This window comes from Dipodomys merriami, unplaced genomic scaffold (assembly GCF_024711535.1).
Source record: "Dipodomys merriami isolate MVZ:Mamm:240054 unplaced genomic scaffold, mDipMer1.0.p SCAF_129, whole genome shotgun sequence".
Taxonomy (NCBI): Eukaryota; Metazoa; Chordata; class Mammalia; order Rodentia; family Heteromyidae; genus Dipodomys; species Dipodomys merriami.
In genome coordinates, this window is record NW_027202593.1 from 2,877,140 (window position 1) to 2,892,938 (window position 15,799).

General features: G+C 55.4%; 1 protein-coding gene across 6 annotated transcripts in view; it reads left to right on the forward strand.

Annotated features, from left to right (window-relative positions):
* The window catches only part of Trpc6 (transient receptor potential cation channel subfamily C member 6), a 51,933-nt gene extending 41,638 nt beyond the window's left edge, over nt 1-10,295 (forward strand). For 3 of the 6 annotated variants that reach the window (XM_070018357.1, XM_070018354.1, XM_070018358.1), the window contains 4 exons: nt 822-896; nt 8,610-8,693; nt 9,502-9,577; nt 9,862-10,295. In XM_070018357.1, the coding sequence (XP_069874458.1) occupies nt 822-896; nt 8,610-8,693; nt 9,502-9,577; nt 9,862-10,016 (390 nt within the window). In that variant the 3' untranslated portion in view covers nt 10,017-10,295. Of the gene's footprint in view, nt 1-821; nt 897-1,552; nt 1,661-1,833; nt 2,258-8,609; nt 8,694-9,501; nt 9,578-9,861 lie in introns of those variants that run through there. The other 3 variants (XR_011371091.1, XM_070018356.1, XM_070018355.1) reach the window with 3 other exon arrangements.
* The last annotated feature ends 5,504 nt before the right edge of the window (nt 10,296-15,799 follow it).

Sequence of the window (15,799 nt, forward strand, 5' to 3'; positions counted from 1 at the left end):
GGTCCAGCACAGGCCTCCTAGTGTGAGCCGCTGGACGCTTTCTACCTGAGTTCACACAACATCCCAGCAATGACGTGCCGGGCACGGCAGGTGCTAACCGGGCCTCCCCCCTTCCCACGCTGCAGGGTCCACCTTTGCTGTTCTGGTGACAGTCGCTTTCCCAGTGGCTTATAGAGCAACGTGAAGTGTCACGGTTCCTTACAGCTGGCAGGACCTCACATCTACGTTGAAAAGTTCTGAACTCGGTTGCTCACATACGATGTGGGAGCTGAGCGTTTTCAGCCCATAGCTGGGGAAGGAATGGTCTGGGGGCACCAGCTGATCCCCTCTGGAGTTCTAGAACGTTCTTGTCCTGGATTCCTCCACCGTATTAGTGCAGGAGGAAATGATGACCACAACATAACGGAGTCAGATGAATTGGCAGAGGAAGCTGGGCAGGGTGCGCATGCCCATGCTGCCGGCACACCAGCGCTCAGGCCGATTGTAAGGTCTAGGTTGGCTAGCTTTCACTACAGATGTCCACGGCATTCTGCCAGTCCCGAGGAAGCCGTTTCCCATCACATAATGAAGAGTGCAGGTCTGAGGAGAGGAAATGTTTAAGCACTTACCAAAGGAAGAACTCAAAAAGGAGGTGGGGGGTTGGGAGTGTGGATCAGGTGGTAGAGCACCAGCCAGTGACCAAAAGCAAGTGTCAGGTAGTGAGGGCAGTCTCCATCTTAGACAAAATACCTGTTGGGGAGTTGCACCAGATGGCTTTATAGACTGCAGAATGAAAAGTGGATTTGGCGCTGTAATTGTACTCATTTTGCTGTCTTTAAAAGAGTAAAGAAGAAAAGAAACTTGGAATTCTGGGAAGTCATGAAGATCTTTCAAAATTGTCACTTGACCAGAAACAGGTGAGATGAGATTTGGGGGAACAAAGCCTCACCCCGGTCAGGGCTGCCTTCGAGAAATAGGCAAGAGACAGTTAGAGAATTCTAACAACTTTCTTAAATCTTATTGGGAGGTCGAAATAACCTACATAAAATTAGCAAGATGTGAGTGTGTGTGTGTGTGTGTGTGTGTGTGTGTGTGTGTGTGTGCGCGTGCGCGCGCGCATGCACGTGTGTGCATGTGTTCCGCATACGTTTTTTAGTGGTGCTGGTTTCTAGGTCCTTGGAGGGGGGGGGAGGGTGAGGTGGGGGTGGGGGTGGAGCGAGGAATTTCTCTTGGACCCAGGGACGACTCAAAGCGTCTGTAGATTAGGGGAACACACCTGGCCAGTGCAGGCTGTCAGAGCGTGGGGTGGTGGCTCACCTGGAATCCCAGGAGGACATGGAGAGAAGAGGCTGCTGACCGGGCACTGCTGGAATTTAGTGGCGCTTGTGGCTGGTCCTGCGGGCATAACTCCCTAATTTGAAGAAGGAGAATCTTTGGAGATGAGTTATTTGCTTCCTTGCTTAGTGCAGCACAGAGTAGGCTACAACTGGAAGTCAGAGACAAATGACAGTTAAAGAAGTTAGAGAAGAAGTACAGGAGCGGTGTGTCAGACAGGAATTCCACTCGGTGCCAGGTAGTAACCCACGTTGCAACGGCCTAAGCAAAACCGTGGCTCTCAGAGACAGCCAGCCGCGAGGGAACTCTGAGCCACACTTGTTTCCGGCGCCCTTTGGGACAGCAGGTGAGTGCGATGTCATTTGCAAGTAACACAGCCAAGTGCGGTTTGGGGTTCTGGGCTGCTGGGCACAGTCAGTGAGCCTTCGGCCCGTATTTGGTCTTCAGCCTGGTTTGGCTCAAAATCAGTTAAGGAGCATTTTCTTGAGGGTGGGTTTTTTTTTTTTTTTCATTTTTAAGGTCTGGAAAAACAAGGAAGAAAATACAGGGCAGAGTTTGTGCCTCTCCACCCTAAAATATTTCTATCCAGAGGTTCACAGAGCAGTCTGGGCGGGTCTGGTGACGGTGAGCAGACAGGGCACTGTGCCGATGGCACCGTGCCGAGGCTGTCACCAGGACACTGTGCCGATGGCACCGTGCCGAGGCTGTCACCAGGACACTGTGCCGATGGCACCGTGCCGAGGCTGTCACCAGGACGCTGTGTGATGGCACCACTGTGCCGAGGCTGTCACCAGGACGTCGTGCCGATGGCACCACTGTGCCGAGGCTGTCACCAGGACGCATCGCGTGCCCCGCAGACCCCGTGCCCGGCAGACCCCCTGCCATTTGCAGAGCGTGGCAGCGGTCAAGCTGACTTCCAGGCACACAGCCCGAGGGCCCGGTGCAGGAAGGACAGACTCGCACACAGCCCCGCGGTTGGGAGGGCCGAGCAGTCAGACCCGCCCGGCCAGGAACAGTCCCAAGAAAGAACGCAACCGAACACGAGTCTAGCTCAAACACGTTAAGTGGATGTATCTGGAAAAAAAGTAACTTGAAGTGAACGAATTAGTGGAAGAAAGAGAAATGGTGATGGATGATTACGTGTGAGTAGATCTGGATTGTGCACAGATTACACACGGGCGGTCTCTCCACGCCCTCCATTCCCCCCCTCCCTCCCCTCCTCTCTCGTTTTTGCGTCTCTCATTTCTCTCTTTCTGTCCTCCGTTTCTCTCTCTCCCTCCCTCTCCTCCCTCTCCATTCCCATTTCTCTCTTTCCCACTTGCTCCCTCTTACTCCTCTCCCTTCTCTTTTTGCCCTCTCCACTCTCCTCCCTTGCCTCTCCCCCTCTCCCCCGCCTCCCCCTCTCTCTTTCGCCTCTCCCTCTCTCCCCTGCCTCTCCCCCGCTTCTCCCCCCTCCCTCCTCTCCCCCTTTCCTCTCCTTCCTCTCCCCCACCTCTCCCTCCTCTCCCCCTTTCCTCTCCTTCCTCTCCCCAGATCTCCCCCCTCTCCCATCTCCCCCCTCTCCCCCCTCTCCCATCTCCCTCCTCTTCCCCCTCTCCCCCCCCCCCGCCTCTCCCTCCTCTCCCTATCTCCCTTACCTCCTTCTCATTCCTCGTTTCCCTCCTCTCTCTCTTATTGCTTCTCTTCTCTCTTTCCTCTCTCCTCTACCTCTCATTCTCTCCTCCCCTCTTCCTCTCTCCTCCCTCTCCGTTTCTTTCTCATCCCCCCATCTTTCTCAGCCTCTTTCCTCTCTCTGGCTCTCCTTTTTTCTCTGCCACCCCCTCTTCTGTCCCTTCTCTCTCTCTCTCTCTCTCTTTCTTTCTCCTCTGCTACCGCTCTTCGCATCTCCTTCTCTCGTCTGTCCCTCTCATCTCTTCCTCTTCTCTCCCCTTCTTTTTTTTTGGGGGGGGTGTTGGGTCATGGGGCCTGAACTCTGGGCCTGGGCGCTGTCCCTCAGCTCTTCAGCTCAAGGCTAGCGCTCTACCACTTGAGCCACAGCGCCACTTCCGGCTTTTTTTCTTTTTGCTTATGTGGTGCTGAGGAATCGAACCCAAGGCCTCAGGCATGCAAGGCAAGCGCTCTACCACTGAGCCACCTTCCCAGCCCCCCCTTCTTGTTCTCGCCTCCTCTCCTCACTCTGCTTCCTGTTTACTCTTCCCTCTTGTCTCCACTCTTCTTTCTCTTCTGATTTCTCCTTTATTTCTCCTCTTTCCCACCCTCTTTTCCTTCTCCCTCCCCCTGTCTCTCTCTCTCTCTGGCAGGAGCACTCTCAACCCCCTTCCCCTCCCCCCCCCCATGTTCCAGCTATGGACTTAGGCCTGAGAAAAGCCTCACTCGGTTCTGGAGACTCGAAGGCAGCCTGAACTAATTGCGATGAAATACCTAGCCAGGCACATGTAGCAGATGGAGTTTTCTACAGTTACCTTGGCGCAGTGAAATTATTCTGGAATTTCCATGCCAAGAAGAGCTCACCAACGGAGGAAGGTGGGAGGAGGGCGGGACTCCGAGGGGGTCCTGGGGTCATTGCAGATGGACGGATGGACAAGGACGGGGAACGCTCACAAAAGAATACGGTTAACTTCTCCAAACGTTTATCCAACCAATTTAACAAAGTGTGATGAACTTTGAGAAACTTGGCTGGCGTCTGCGTGTGTGAGGTTCAACGAGGACCACACACCTCCCGTCAGAACCAGGACGGGGTGACGGACGGCCACACACCTCCCGTCAGAACCAGGACGGGTGACGGACGGCCGCACACCTCCCGTCAGAACCAGGACGGGTGACGGACGGCCGCACACCTCCCGTCAGAACCAGGACGGGTGATGGACACTGACGTTTCCAGGATGACTGTAGTGAGGGAGGGGCTTATATTAAACCCGGCTCTGCCGGCTCAGCCCCTGCGCTAGCAGCACACCATTAACAACAGCTTCGCAAGGTAGGAGAAGCTGTGACAACAGAGTACATGTTATTCGCATTTGAATAATCACATCTAAGAAGAGCGCGCACACGGGTGGGGAGGGGATGGAGCTCTTAGGTCTGCGGTGCTTGTGTCTCCCTTTGAGAATCGTGATATCATCGGCAGCATGCTGCACCGTGGTCTCTTCTAATTAAGAGGTTATGAAGTATTAGTCTCAAAAACATTAGTAACCCAGCTGGGCGCTGGTGCCTTCTGCCTGTCACCTTAGCTACTCAGGAGGCTGAGAGCGATGTTCAAAGCCAGTCCAGGCAGAAAAAGTCCACGAGACTCTTCTCTCCAATGAACTACTTACAAAAAGCCAGAAGTGGCGCTGTGGCTCAAGTGGTAGAGCGCTAGCCTTGAGCCCAGAGAAGCTTAGAGACAGCACCTGGGCCTTGAGTTCCAGGCCCAGGACCAGAAAAAAAAAATTATTAGTAATTCTCTATAAAACTCAAGTATGCAGAATAGCCACAATAAATTGAGGTAGGTACACATAGACAATTGGTTCTATGTATACTCATGTGTCTGTATGTATGCATATATATGTATATATGTATGTATGTATATGTACATATGTATAGATATGTACATATATATATATTATGTAGACTTGCCTTGGAGTACTGATGCTCTGCTTCAAGGCCTTCACCACTCTGCCTTAGACAACTCATTTCTTAAAGAAAAGTACACTTGTACAAAAGCTACCATTTTATGGCAAAGAAATGGATGTTTTATAGAACAATCCAAAGAGGCATCTCTCCTTATCTAGTCACCTTCCATTCATGATTGGCAAAATGTCTGCTATAACAAAAGCATCGCTTCTTTGCAAAGAGCAGGTCAGCCAGCTGCCTCTATGTCTGCACTGTACTGACTAGATTAAACCAGCCGTGCAGTCCACCCAGGGCCTGGTACTTAGGGGAAAAGAGCTGTTGGCAGTGTCCCAGCACCACGTGCCAGCGGTGTCTAGGGGCCTCTTCTCTGGGGTCCACACGCTGGCTGTGGAGGAGGTGATCTAGTCTCTGGTCTCTGCTTGAGGAGCCTGGGCCCACGGGAGGAAGACTACCAGCCTGAAGTCCCATCTCAGACAAATGGTAGGCCCAGAGTCAGGTTGACTTGTAAAGCAGGTTTTCAAGCCCCGTACAACACGACTGCGCACACCTTCGCTTCCCCACGGACCATGCGTTGGACACGGCTGCAGCTGCCTGGTGCACGGCTCCGTTCCCGGCTTCTGATCGGAACAAGAGACTTCCACCCGCAACGTGAGAGAGCCGACAGAAGACGCACACTCGGACGTTCTGTGAACGGCACACAGCCATGTTTCCCACTCTGAACTTACAATCAGCCCAGGCTCGTGGCAAACGGGTTAGAAAATGAAAAAGCTATAGAGCACGCAGAAAATAGGAAAGTATAAGAGAAGCTCCTGCTTCGTTCAGAGCTGGACAGAGCTGGCTTGTGGGACTTTAGGGCCAGAGGGAGAGCAGCACTGGGAGGCTCAGGGTGGATTCACCGGAGGAAGCTGGCGCCCAGTGCTCTCTGCCTCCATGAGTCCTGCGTCCACACCACCGGCGGTGCACGCCCTGCTCCCAGCCTAGTGCTGGGCTCTCCAAGAACAGCCCCAGAGCACTTTTCCAGTTTGAAGCTGAGCTGCTGTGCATGGAAATGAAGACGAGGACTTGCTGCCACCCAGTGGCGACAGGCCCTCCTTACACCTGCGCTGCATTTCCCAATTTTTCCATAAGTATTTGTTGGATTTGTATGGTGTGTTAGAAGAAACTAATAGAAATAGAATTAATAATAGACATCAATAGAAATTAAAACCGCATGTCATACTTACATTCAAATCTAACGTTTCACACTTAGAGCTGGTCACAGACGCTTCGTCCTGAGTCATCAGCTGTATTAGGCGAGAGCGTGCGCGTTCAGGGTGGTATGGCCGTAGACTGGTTAGCCATCTTAGTGGCTCCCAATCAGAGGTGACTTTGCCCCTCCTCCGGTCCCGGGCCATGGCTTTGGGGTGGTTTGGCCGCGGCATGGGTGGTGAGGAGCTGTCGGTGCTGCAGTGCGCGGCACGGGTTTCCAGCTCCGGAGGCTGAGGGTGCGTGGCTGGGGAAGCCCAGCGCGTGTCTATTGTATGTGAACCTGGGCTCGAACCCAGGCGTGCGTGCCTGGCATCGCGGAGCGCCCGCAAAGCAAGTGACTGTCACTGGTCAAGAAGTGCCTACAGGCCTCCATCCTCTTCCAGCCCTGCTCCAGGGCACACGCCACGGGCCCTGCTTGCCGCAGCCTGCAGCGCGCCGACAGCACGCGTGTGGCTCGGCAGCGAGGAGGGGCGGCCGGAAGGGAACACAATGCCCGCGTGTGGCTCGGCAGCGAGGAGGGGCGGCCGGAAGGGAACACAATGCCCGCGTCTCAGCTGGGCCGGCGAGGACAAGACTCGGAGGCCTAACTGTTCCTAGAGCTCACACGCACGCCAGGCCTTGAGCTCACACCCACGCCCTGCCTTGAGCTCACACCCACGCCAGGCCTTGAGCTCACGCCCACGCAGGGCCTTGAGCTCACGCCCACGCAGGGCCTTGAGCTCATGCCCACGCCCTGCCTTGAGCTCACACCCACGCCAGGCCTTGAGCTCACACCCACGCCATGCCTTGAGCTCACACCCACGCCAGGCCTTGAGCTCACACCCACGCCCTGCCTTGAGCTCACACCCACGCAGGGCCTGAGCTCACACCCACGCCAGGCCTTGAGCTCACACCCACGCCAGGCCTTGAGCTCACACCCACGCAGGGCCTGAGCTCACACCCACGCCGGGCCTTGAGCTCACACCCACACCAGGCCTTGAGCTCACACCCACGCAGGGCCTGAGCTGACACCCACGCCAGGCCTGAGCTCACACCCACGCCCTGCCTTGAGCTCACACCCACGCCCTGCCTTGAGCTCACACCCACGCCCTGCCTTGAGCTCACACCCACGCCCTGCCTTGAGCTCACACTCACGCCCTGCCTTGAGCTCACACCCACACAGGGCCTTGAGCTCACACCCACGCAGGGCCTTGAGCTCACACCCATGCCCTGCCTTGAGCTCACACCCACGCAGGGCCTTGAGCTCACACCCACGCCCTGCCTTGAGCTCACACCCACGCCAGGCCTTGAGCTCACACCCACGCCCTGCCTTGAGCTCACACCCACGCCAGGCCTTGAGCTCACACCCACGCCAGGCCTTGAGCTCACACCCACGCCAGGCCTTGAGCTCACACCCACGCCAGGCCTTGAGCTCACACCCACGCAGGGCCTGAGCTCACACCCACGCCAGGCCTTGAGCTCACACCCACGCCGGGCCTTGAGTTCACACACACACACACACGCTGGGCCACAGGCAGGAAGGTGCACTTGGGGAAAGAGCAAATGAATGGAGAGCCCTGTGTTGTGCACAAAGCATGAAGCGGGGAGGCTTCCCTGGTGTGTTTGCCGGGGGTGGACGGGAGAGAGGGGCCTCACTAATTTCAAACTGACGTTGTTTTCCCAGTTCTTTTCAGTCTTGCCATCTCTTACCTCGTTTCACTTAGTTATTTCACCGCAGCTATTTCTGGTTCTCCCTTGAATTCCCGGCGCCCAGTCCTACGCCCTGCGAGCGCGTGGACACGGGGACGCCCATCGCGGCTCTCACTGCGTCTCCTCAGCGCGTCTGCTCCCTCTGACCTGCCCCGTGAGCTAGGGCAGCCTGTGGAGACAGCCTTAGAGATCTCTCCCCCACTCCTGGACAGACATTAGTAGAGGAAGTCCCCAGCTGGGCAATGCGCGGCACGGTTCTCTGTTGAGATCTGTCAGGTGGGCTTCTGTCACGTAATACCATTGACAAGGCTGGCGGGATGGACCACGCTGTGGATCCCCCAATGCAAAGGACGCCCCGTGCTTCCTCCGTACCAAGTCCGGCCCCCCAGCCCTTCCCGGGTTTGTCTTCGGGATCCCATGGCAGGTGTGGCTGTTGTTGGTGATGTAAGAACGGCACCATTGCCAGTGGTTGTCTTATTGAGGCTACAGCGTCTCATGGCAATGGGGTGAACAGCCACAGTGTGAGGTCTCCACAGCCTCTGCTGGCCACGGGCCGGGCGGGGGGGGGGAGGGGCGTGGAGGGACGGGAGGGCTGTTTGGAGGCAGAACCTCAAGCAAGTGAAGGATAATGGCCCTGTACAGGTAGATAAGATTACTCACATATACGAGATTGCCTGTGGCTATGCATGGAACCAATGATCGCAGACATTACTTGGGACCAACAACAATTTCTAAATCTTTTCGAATTGCAGCTTGCGCACGATACACAACCCAGTATAAGGAGCTCGGAAGACTTGCACTTAAATAGTCTCAATAGCCCTCCAGGAAGGTATCAGGTGCGTATCCATTTGAGGGCAGGAGGGCCAGTTACCGGCCATGTGTAGATAAACCATGTAACGAAATGGAAATGAGATAGGATATGTTTCTCAGCTTGACAATGACATATTCCCACAGCAAATATTTATCCAGAGCAACATGCCAGGCATGTCTTAAGTACTGAATAGGTAAGTAAACAACTTAGAGAAAGCCTTGGGAGATGCTCACCACAAAAGGCTGACCTTAGATCATAAGCGAGTAACATTCACTTCAGACCTCACCATTCAGGTATTTCTGCTTGCTATGAATATTCTGCTAGATGTCTGTATTATATATAGTTAGACAGATAACATAGGTAGGTGTTCATGGAGAGAAATCTAAGTGGCTATGTACCTGCATCTAGATGCTGAAAGTGGTATTCCAGAATTCACAGCGAGCATGACATCAAAGCTGGCCCTGGGTCTTGGTGAGGCCGCGTGTGGGGCCGTCCGAGACCACTTGGCCTCGTTCTCTTCCGGTGGGCCTGGCACTTGGCTCGCACCTGTCCCGCAGCAGGGCTGCTCTGTGCGTCTCTAGCGCTTTAAGAGGAACGCTGGCGTGGATGCCAGGACTTGGGTGCAGGACGTTTTCTCTGCGGAGGTGAAGTCCTTAGCCCAGAGAAGATGGCGGCCACCCAAAGTGGAGTGGGGTGGTGCTGTTGTCCTCACCTGCTCCCCTTGGATATCTTCACTCCCAAGCACTGGCCCACGCGGGGCAGCCCAGGAGTGAGGTTGAGGAGAGGGCTTCCCCGGCCCAGCTCTGAGCCGAGCGTCTCCTTCCTCTGTCTAGAAAGTAATGAAGCGGCTCATCAAAAGATATGTGCTGCAGGCGCAGGTGGACAAGGAGAGCGACGAAGTGAATGAAGGTGAGGGGTCGGGAGGGGTGGATGAAGGTGAGGGGTCGGGAGGGGTGGATGAAGGTGAGGGGTCGGGAGGGGTGGATGAAGGTGAGGGGTCGGGAGGGTGGCTGGGGTTACAGCCCTCCCCTGGCCTCTCCAGCTGCGTCCTGGGGCAGCGTCAGAACTTGCTGTGGTCTGTCTAGGGAAGTAGCCACATGCTCCCCTGGGCAGCTACTTGCTGGGAAAGGACATGGGGACAGAGGCCAGCCCCTCGAGAGCGGCTGACCCCTCTCCGCCCTTGCTTCCCCCAGGGGAACTGAAGGAAATCAAGCAGGACATCTCCAGCCTCCGCTACGAGCTCCTTGAAGAAAAGTCCCAGAACACAGAGGACCTAGCAGAACTCATAAGGAAACTAGGGGAGAAATTATCCTTGGAACCACATCAAGAGGAAAGCAGCAAAAGATAATCCAGATCCTTCCTTAGAAATCTGTATTTGTCCACTTGAAGCCATATTGTTTTCTGATATATTTTTGTTAAGTGCCAATGATAGAAAAAGTGAGATGATGCTCTGGGTTCGTGGCCCGCAGGATCACGGTCCACGGGATCACAGTCCGTGGGATCGCAGCCCACGGGATCACGGTCCGAGGGATCACGGTCCACGGGATCATGGTGTTGTAGCTTTGCTGATTGTTTCATCATTGAGGTAAAGATTGCAGATCATAAAAGAAGTTTTTTTTGTCTAGTGGTTTGGTGCTTGTTTTTTTAAGACTGCTTTCTTGGGGGTAACTGTGGGGACGAGGCTGTTCTGGCTTGAGAATGGGTCTCAGGTGACTAGAGAACCTGATCTTGGTGACCCCAGCTTTGAAGCGGGGGAGGGGGAGGGCAGTCGTCTTATCTTTAAATAATGCGGTGCGATCGTCACCTGCTCTATCCTCAAAGAAACAGGCAGACAGAACAGCTTACGTGTTCTTATTCATCTCTTTGATGGCACTGAACTTCATGCGAAAAACTATTTTCCCCACTGACCCTTGCAAACACAGATGGTCTGATTGTGTGTATGTGTGCATATATGTACACAGAATGCTTTTCCTGTAACTTTTGTAGCTACTGTGAATACTCAAAAGCTCTGTTATAGTTTTTTATTGTTACTCAAAAAATATTGTCTGAATAAGAACCTTTAGAGACGTGCCAACGGCCCCCCTCTGGGATTATGAGGGTGAATTGAAAGGATGTATTTTGAGCACTTTCTGAGGGCACCCATAGATATTCTCATACCTGGCTGTTGAGGGGTGAGAATTTGCACACACGCCCAGGCTCCTTTTGGTTGGTTTACTCCGCTCCCCAGTGTGTAGGAGAAGAGTTGGCTTTTGTGGGTGTTCTCCAAGGGATTGTTGCAGCAGCCTAACTGAGAAGGCTCAACCTCTCACCAGAGGACGCTGGGCATGCCAGAGATGGGGCTTTAGACTCCGTGAAGGAGGGTTCAGGGCAAGTCTCTTATTTTGTGTTAAAGATGAAACAGGAATTGAAAACCTTTTTATCCCCGGTAAAATCTATGTTGTCATTTTGTATGTGTGGCTGTTGCTCATTGAGAAGTTAGCCAGGCAAGAAAGTCCATTCCCACGTGTCCCGTGACAGTCTTGGCACCCAGCGTTGGTAAAACCCAGCCGCATACCAAATGCAATGCCCATCCAGGCTGCTGCGTGCCAAGACGATGTGGGCATGCACGCGTTGCCTACGACAACCCCAGGAAACACGCCCTGGTTTTCCCGACGGACCGGCTGGACACGAAGCGTGGCAGCCCTGGAGTGGCCACGGCAATGAGCAAGGCAGCAGCATCACGGAAGGCACCTGGCTGGCCAGCGCCTGTAATCGGGATGGAGTCTGGCTTTGAGCTCACTCCTCTCACACACAGCTCCACTGCTTAAACTGAGCGAAGAGCCAGATTCCTATTTCCAATGCCCCCAGGCTTCTAGCACCGTCTGCCGATACTACAGCACACCAGCTGAAGGGGGGACGGACCCGGCCTCCAGGAGAGCGCAGGACATCATTTCATTTCCCCTCGCTCCTGTGCGGAAGCTGGTGCTGACATTTGGGAAGAGAATCTTCAACTTCCTCGTCCCCCATTTGGGTTCTAGTAATTATTATCCAGGAAAATAGACTTTCCTATCAACAAAAAGAGCATTTTTTTTATTCGGAAGAAATTAAGTTTACCTATTATCACTGCTCAGGCTCGGCTTTGCTTTCACCTTAACCTTTTCAGGAGCTCTGTGACTCACTGTCTGACATTTACCCTTCACTCTTCTCATGATGGGCTTTCATTAGCCGAGTTGGGAAAGGGCAGATGGCAGCATTTCCTTGCACTGAAAAAGTTCACCTGCAATCACCTTGTGGCTATCATTTGTCAGCCCACAGAATGCATATCTATATGCGTGCACATAAACGTCCTGTCTACCATGATGCATGTGCATCCACACACATGATCCAAGATCCGCACACACTTCCCAACCTCCATCAGTACCTATGATACCAGGGAAAGACGGACTTCGGCCCTTGCCTCTGCTCTCCCTTGTCCTTCCACGGTGGCTTCTCTTCAATGACGTCACCCCTTTTCCTGACTCTGAAGTCAGCTCCCTCTTCTTTTCCTGCCTGGTTGTTCAGAGTACTGTACATCTGGGATGTGTGGCTGGGGCCCCAGGGCTGACGCAGATGCAGGCGTCCATCTTCCGCCCCATCTGCCCAATGCCCGGCTCCATCCGGAGCTTAACACCCCAGGCCATGCCGCGGTGTGCGGTGTGCATGCCTGTGGTTAGAGCAGGGCTGGCTGGGGTGCCAGGCTCTCGTGGGGAGCGGGACCCGGCTTGGCGGGGGCACCGGTGCTCTCACCTCTGCAGGGAGGCAGTCCTGCTGTCCCTCACCCCACCCCACCAGGGTCCTGTGGGCTCCGCCTGGTCTCCCCCATCCCGTCCCCTCAGCTCCCCTCTCCTGGTCCCCCCTCCCCGCCCCTCCCTTCCCCAGGGCAGCCGCACTGGAGCAGGAAAAGCAAGTGAAGCAGGTGCCGCCAGCGCCCCCTGCCAGGCAGAGAAGGCTAATAACAGGAGCGCACGCTCGCCCCGGCAGGGGTGCAAACCAAGAGAAAGCCGACTGGAAGAGCAAAGCTAAAACTCTCTCCTCTCCAGTTGTGGACATGGGCTCGGGCCACAGTTTCAAGACAAGGACATGCAGTTTGCTCTGTGTGTCTGTGTGTGTGTGCGCGTGCGTGTGGCAGCCGCAGCCGCTCCCGGGTGCCACCCCAGGGTGGAGAGCTGGGGCGCGGGGTACAGCTGCAGCTGCCGCGGGGCGGGAGGAGGCGGCCAGCCTCCAGGAACACCGTGACACAGGCTGGCTGCGGCCGGGGCTGCGTGGGTCACTGGCAGGCTCTCCCTGACATAACCATGGCATTGGACACGAGGCCCGGAAGACTGGGAACAGACAGAACGCAGTGGCGGCTTGACTTGTCCAAATCTGTGTGTCCCCAGCCGCCACGCGGGGACGTCTGGACTGTGGACTCTGCAAGCCGTGTGTGTGCTTAGATGTCGCAGGCAGCTCCCAGGTTGATGGAGGTTTTTCAAGGATTCGTTGCCTGAGTTTTTAAAATGAGTGATTTTAAAATGAAAAAAAGAAGTCTGTATTCACTGTCGAAGCGTGACGCACATCAGCAACGGATGTCAGCCACTAAGCACACATAAACGCCGGGCTCTGTGTCCTGATCAGACCTGTGGACTTTTCTTTTGGAAGTGGTGACATTCAGCCTTGGGAGATCCATATCACAGCCACGCGCAGAGACGATGTGGTGGCATCAGGACCTGACGCAGCCGCCGGGAGTCAGTCCGGTGCAGGGACAACAGGCACTGGAGATGAAAGGCCCTCACCACCGCTGGTGTTTGCTGGAGAATGGCTTCTAGACGCCCAGTGGGGCCGAGCCTCACACCCCTCACAGGACTGCGGGCCCCTCCCCCCAGGAGAAAAGCAGACCACCCCCCATCACAGCCCAAGGAGAAAGGAGGGCGCTCGGAGGAGCGGCGCAGGCCGCTGAGCACGGGGGGGGGGGGGGGGGCCCACCTTGCACGGCCAGGCCCCGAATGAGGCGAGACAGGTAAACACGAGGCCAGGGACAGAGGCGTGCCGGGCTGGGCTGCTTGGCTCTGCTGAGGGTCTAGTTCAGATCCCTTGTCCTCATCTCCGAGAGGGAACAAAGCACCATCTCTTTAGCAAGTTCTGGAAAAACGAACCCCACTGATGACCAAAGATGGGCACAGAGGTTCCGATGAGTGCCCCCCCTCCCCGCCAAAGTGTAATTCTGGGAATCATTTAGCTCCATGTGTCTCAGGGAGGACAAAACATTCAAGACTCGCGGAGATGGCACCTAATGTGCCATGCCTGCACCCCAAGCGTGAGGCGTGGGGGTCCTGGCCAAACGGGGTACAGAGCAAGACTGTTTCAGGAGGAAGAGGGAGGGAGGGGAGGGGAGGGGAGGAAGCGGGAGGTTGAAAAGAGAAAGAGGAGGAGGGAGAGGAGAGAGGAAAGATGGTGTGGGGGAGGGAAACCACATGTTCTCATTCTTTTGTCCTTTCTTCCTGACCCTCCTGCCGTGTCAGCGTTTTCAGTCCACGTGCAGAGTGCTTGTTGAACGTGCCCCGCGCCACGTGGCTTCTTCACACGTTCACGGCTCAGGCTTCAGACTGAGGCGTGGAGCTTGTCACAAAGATGCCAGCCATTGTTTTTGTGCCACGCCAGAATTGAAGCGCCGTCTCTCGCAGGGCCAAGGCGGGCAGTTTGCTCCCGCAAGCAGGTAATGGGGAAGAAGAGGCTCTCCAGAAGCAAGAGTGTTGAAGTCATCCTCAAACTCGGGTCAAGTTGCTCCTGTCTGCAGCCAAGTCAGAACAAATTGTCTTTCCATTTACCAGGAAAGGACGGGGGCGAACGGCGTCTTGACAAAAGCCAGCACCAGAGGGCGCCATTCTCCTCCCTACGGAGGCCACGGAACTCGGGATGCTCCCCAGGGCCCCACAGTCGGCCGGCTTTCTAGAACATGCGGGAGGCAGGCAGGAAAGCTCTAAGAGCAACAAGGCTCTCAGTTAAGAGGCTGTCTCAGAAAGGTCTGTATAAAACACGCCCCCAAAGTGCTTTTCTTTAAATGTGTAAATGAGACGCAGGAGGGAAAACAGGCGCTTGGTTCACCTTTTCCTCCCGGGAGGAGCTGCTCGGCAGTCAGGATGCCCCACCCTGCCTGCCCAGCCGGGGGAGGCGAGAATGAAAGGGGGAGCTGGTGGGGCCTCTGTCGGGGGGACCTTTTCCCGCTTGGTGCACACGCAGCTCTGCCTTGGGGTAGAGGCTTTGCAGCCACCGGATGGCTGGAGGGGAGGTAGGAGCCGGCCCTGACTGGGGCTGGATGGAGCGCTCAGTGTGGGAGAGTCGGAGGGGCGCTGGATCGCGCTCAGATCTGCACGTGTTACTACTGGCCAGCAGCAGCAGCAGCAGCAGCAGCGCCTGTCCTCTGTCGTAATTAACTTAGAAAAGGAGCCGGTGCGGCCCGGGGACCTCCGCGCCACGGGGAGGTGGGGCAGGGGGGAGGCGAGCGAGCCAGTCCTAATGGCTCCCCCGCATCCAGCTTGATTGACCGAGGCGAGAACAGCTTGTTCCATTCTTGGTGGCATGAGCGTGGGATTTGTGACAGCGTAGGTCAGCGTCTGTGTTCCTGTCTCGGGGAGCGGCCGGGGGCTGGTGGCGCACAGCCCGGCTGGTTCCCGCTGTGAGCACCGGGCAGAGCCCGCTGGTGGAGCGGTTGGAGCACGGGCGCGGCCTGTGTGTCGGCGCACACACGGCTGGAATTAGCAGACTTCTGGCTGCAGGTGGCTCGCTGGAGTTCCTACTAGGTACCTGACACTGCATTAGGCCCCAAGAACTGGAGACAAACAGGACACGCACCCCGTCCCTCCACGCCGGCCCAGGACAGAAGACGGACAAGCAATGGTTCGAACTAAGGTTCATCTAACTCACGACCCAGAGAAGGGCAGCTGTGGCCCCAAGTCCCTGCACTTCCTTATACTGACTGTGCTGATGCTCCCAAGAATCAATGTCACCTTCCTTATTCTTCATTGATCTGTTCCCTTTGCTCAGGTTTTTAGTGTCGTCCTTTAAAAATTCACCAAAGAGGGTTGTCAATGACACCAAAGTCAACATTTGACCAAAAAATTAAAACCATGACATGAA